General features: G+C 67.4%; 1 protein-coding gene across 1 annotated transcript; it reads left to right on the top strand.

The window, feature by feature from the left end:
• Positions 1 to 1,356: 1,356 nt before the first annotated feature.
• MYF5 (myogenic factor 5) lies at positions 1,357 to 2,695 on the top strand. Its single transcript, XM_064512480.1, has 3 exons — positions 1,357 to 1,978; positions 2,322 to 2,397; positions 2,508 to 2,695. The coding sequence occupies exons 1-3, from the start codon at positions 1,493 to 1,495 to the stop codon at positions 2,693 to 2,695; spliced, it is 750 nt and encodes a 249-aa protein (XP_064368550.1). The 5' UTR covers positions 1,357 to 1,492.
• The last annotated feature ends 406 nt before the right edge of the window (positions 2,696 to 3,101 follow it).

The following is a 3,101-nucleotide window of genomic DNA, read 5'->3' on the forward strand; positions in this document are numbered from 1 at the left end:
TACCCCTTTATCAACTTGCTGCTTTTCCTACAGTATTCATTTCAAAGGGGGCTCCCCCCGTTTATGGCCCCAAATAAACCGAGGCACCGCAGATGCAGCCTTCCCAAGCCTTTAGATAACTATGCATCCGCTTCTAGGAAGAAGGATGGGAGCGGGCGCCCAGGTCTCTTGAGGAAAAGTTTTAGCCCTTCGGGCTAAAATCCGCCTCTTTCGCGGCAGGGGCGCTTTCCCGGCCGAGGCAGCTCCCTAACGCGCTGCTGCCTTGAAGCTCCGTGGGACAACTGGATCCAAACATCCCCCGTATCATCCCTTTCTGGGGACAGGCTAATTAAAGACGCTTTTTTTTCCCCCCTGGATACGCAGACCAGGTCGCTAGCGTTTGGGTGTCTGCCAGGTCGCTTGCTCTGCGTTTGAGTTAACCTAGGTAACATGATTTTATTCCCAGGTACGGAAGGTCGCCTTTGCCCTCGCACAAGATTTCCCTCAACTGCAAAAGCCACCTGGATGAAACCAAAGGATTCCTGCGCCTTAGCAAATGCCTGTTAAATGGCTTCATTACCACTCTAATGACCCCTGCCCAGCTCCGCCGAGCTACTGCTGCGGCTGGGGCTCTGCAAAGCTTTTGTCCCCGACTTGTGTAAAGTTACTTAGGGATTGCGGGGTTAGAAATTTTACACTTCCAGGAGGGGTTTGTTGCACCGGCAGCTGGGACGCATCTGTAACGGTACAAGTTTGCCTGAAAGCAGAAAATTAGCCAGCCCAAGGCGCTGCTCGACTGTTGTGTCTCTAAGCAGCCCCGGGTCACACGAGTAGGAGAAGGAATGGGAAGGGGATTTGCCTGGGACCAAACATGCACACTTTTCTTTTGTGAGTACTTTTCACTGTGACCCGAGCCGAGAGCACTAAAATCTGAGCTGCGCCCCCCCTCCACCACCCCTTGCGACACGTAGCTGTGCCCTTCTGTCCCCCGGTCTGCCAGTCTGAACGTTTGGTGACAAAACGTCAATTGCAAGACAAGACACCCCATAGGATGCGTGGAAAAAAAGCTAGGTCCGGAGGCTCCAGTCGGAAATACGAGGGGCAAATCGTTTCGGGCTACATCCGGACGAGGGCTGCGGGGAGGCTCTGCGCCTCGGCGGGGGCGCCGCGGGAAACGGCAGCGTTTCGGGCGCTTTTATCACCCCCCTGCCCCTTGCTTGCGGCCACCGCCGCCCCTCCGACGCGGCTTAAGCCTGGCCCCGGCGCAGGGCAGGCGGCCCCCGGGGCCCGCAGGGGGCTTGCCCAGACGGCCGGCGGGGGCTGCGGTGGGATATGCTAATGGCCAGCAGCCGCCGCGGACCGGCCTCCCTCCACGCGTGCATATAAGGGCCCCCGCGGCAGCCGCGGGGCCACTGCGCCTCGGTCGCCGGCTGCGGGGAAACCGCCCCGGCGAGCTGCAGAGCGAGCGCGACGGCAGGGCCGCCCCGGCCTGCGCTGCCCCGCGGCCGCCGCGATGGAGGTGATGGACAGCTGCCACTTCTCCCCGGCCGAGCTCTTCTACGACAGCTCCTGCCTCTCCTCCCCGGAGGGCGACTTCGCCGAGGACTTCGAGCCGCGGGAGCTGCCCGCCGAGCCAGCCGGCTCCGAGGAAGAGGAGCACGTCCGCGCTCCCACCGGCCACCACCAGGCCGGCCACTGCCTCATGTGGGCTTGCAAAGCCTGCAAGAGGAAGTCCACCACCATGGACCGGCGGAAGGCGGCCACCATGAGGGAGAGGAGGAGGCTGAAGAAAGTCAACCAGGCGTTTGAGACCCTGAAGCGGTGCACCACCGCCAACCCCAACCAAAGACTCCCCAAAGTGGAGATCCTGCGAAACGCCATCAGGTACATCGAGAGCCTCCAGGAGCTCTTAAGGGAACAGGTAGAAAACTACTACCACCTGCCGGGACAGAGCTGCTCCGAGCCCACCAGCCCCACGTCCAGCTGCTCGGACGGCATGGTAAGCGAGGGGCAGGGTGGCGGGGCCGCAGGCGGGTCCCCCGGCCCAGCGGACGGGTCCTGGGGAGACGCGCGTGGCCGAAACAGGGCCCTTCTCGGACCCAGCACGTTGCCTCGGGCCGCGCTCGGGGGCCCCCAGCGAGGCCCGGGGGCTCCTCTGGGTGCCGAGCAGCAGGGGGGCAGCGTGTGGGGCGGGCGGGGGGGCGAGGGCCGAGAGGAGCCCCAGAGAGGGGGGCCGGCGACAGGGGCCGGGCCAAGCCTGGCCCGGGCTGCGCGCCGCGCTGCGATGCTGCGGGGCGCCCCTCACCGCGGCGTCGCGGCGGCCCCGTGCCCCTGTGTTGCAGGCTGAGTGCAGCAGCCCCGGCTGGTCCGCGAGAGGCAGCAGCTTCGACGCGGTCTATTGCTCCGAAATGGCCCACGGTAAGCCCGCACCCCCCTCCCCAAACACCCCCCGCTCCCCGCCGCCTAGGCGGACGCGGCAGCGGCGGGCCCCGCTATAACGCGCCGCCGCGGCCCCCCGCCCCGCGCAGGCTACGCGGCGGAGCAGAGCAGCGCGCTGTCCAGCCTGGACTGCCTCTCCAGCATCGTGGACCGCCTCTCCCCGGCGCGGCAGCCGCCCCTCCGCGACGCCGCCTCCCCCTCGCCCGGCGCCGGCCTCGACTCGGGGCCGGGGACGCCCGCGACGCCGCCGCCCCGACGGACCTACCAGGCGCTATGAGGGGCCGGGGGGGCCGGCACGCCGCGCCCCCCCCCGCCGCCCCTGCCCGGCGCTGCCGCGGGGGCCGCAGCCCCCCGCCGCGGCTCCCTCGCAGCCGCTTCGCGGGGCGGCCGGGGAGCTGCGGCCGCCCGTCGGGGCTGGGGCGCCCCGGCCGCCCGGCTGCAAATAAAACGTGTTGCAACAGAGCTGCTTCGCCTGGTGGTTCTTTAAAAGCCGGCGCGGTCGCGGCGGGGCAGCAGCGCCCGGCCGCGGGGCGCCCAGCAGGCTCCCGGCGCAGGTCTGGGCGGCGCGGGGGGACGGAGGCAGCGTCTTGCGGCGCTGGGGCCCGTGGGCGCGATTCCCCGCCAGCGGTGGGTATCGCTCGGAGACCGCTCGTGGAGGAGCGAAGATTTTGCAGGGTCAAATT

Source organism: Dromaius novaehollandiae, chromosome 1 (assembly GCF_036370855.1).
Source record: "Dromaius novaehollandiae isolate bDroNov1 chromosome 1, bDroNov1.hap1, whole genome shotgun sequence".
Taxonomy (NCBI): Eukaryota; Metazoa; Chordata; class Aves; order Casuariiformes; family Dromaiidae; genus Dromaius; species Dromaius novaehollandiae.

Excerpts from the sequence above, each read along its gene's own strand:
- MYF5 (XM_064512480.1), top strand. The coding sequence starts at position 1,493 with ATGGAGGTGATGGACAGCTGCCACTTCTCCCCGGCCGAGCTCTTCTAC. Across the intron at positions 1,979-2,321 it reads CCAGCTGCTCGGACGGCATG|GCTGAGTGCAGCAGCCCCGG; the intron begins GTAAGCGAGGGG and ends CCTGTGTTGCAG. Across the intron at positions 2,398-2,507 it reads TTGCTCCGAAATGGCCCACG|GCTACGCGGCGGAGCAGAGC; the intron begins GTAAGCCCGCAC and ends CGCCCCGCGCAG.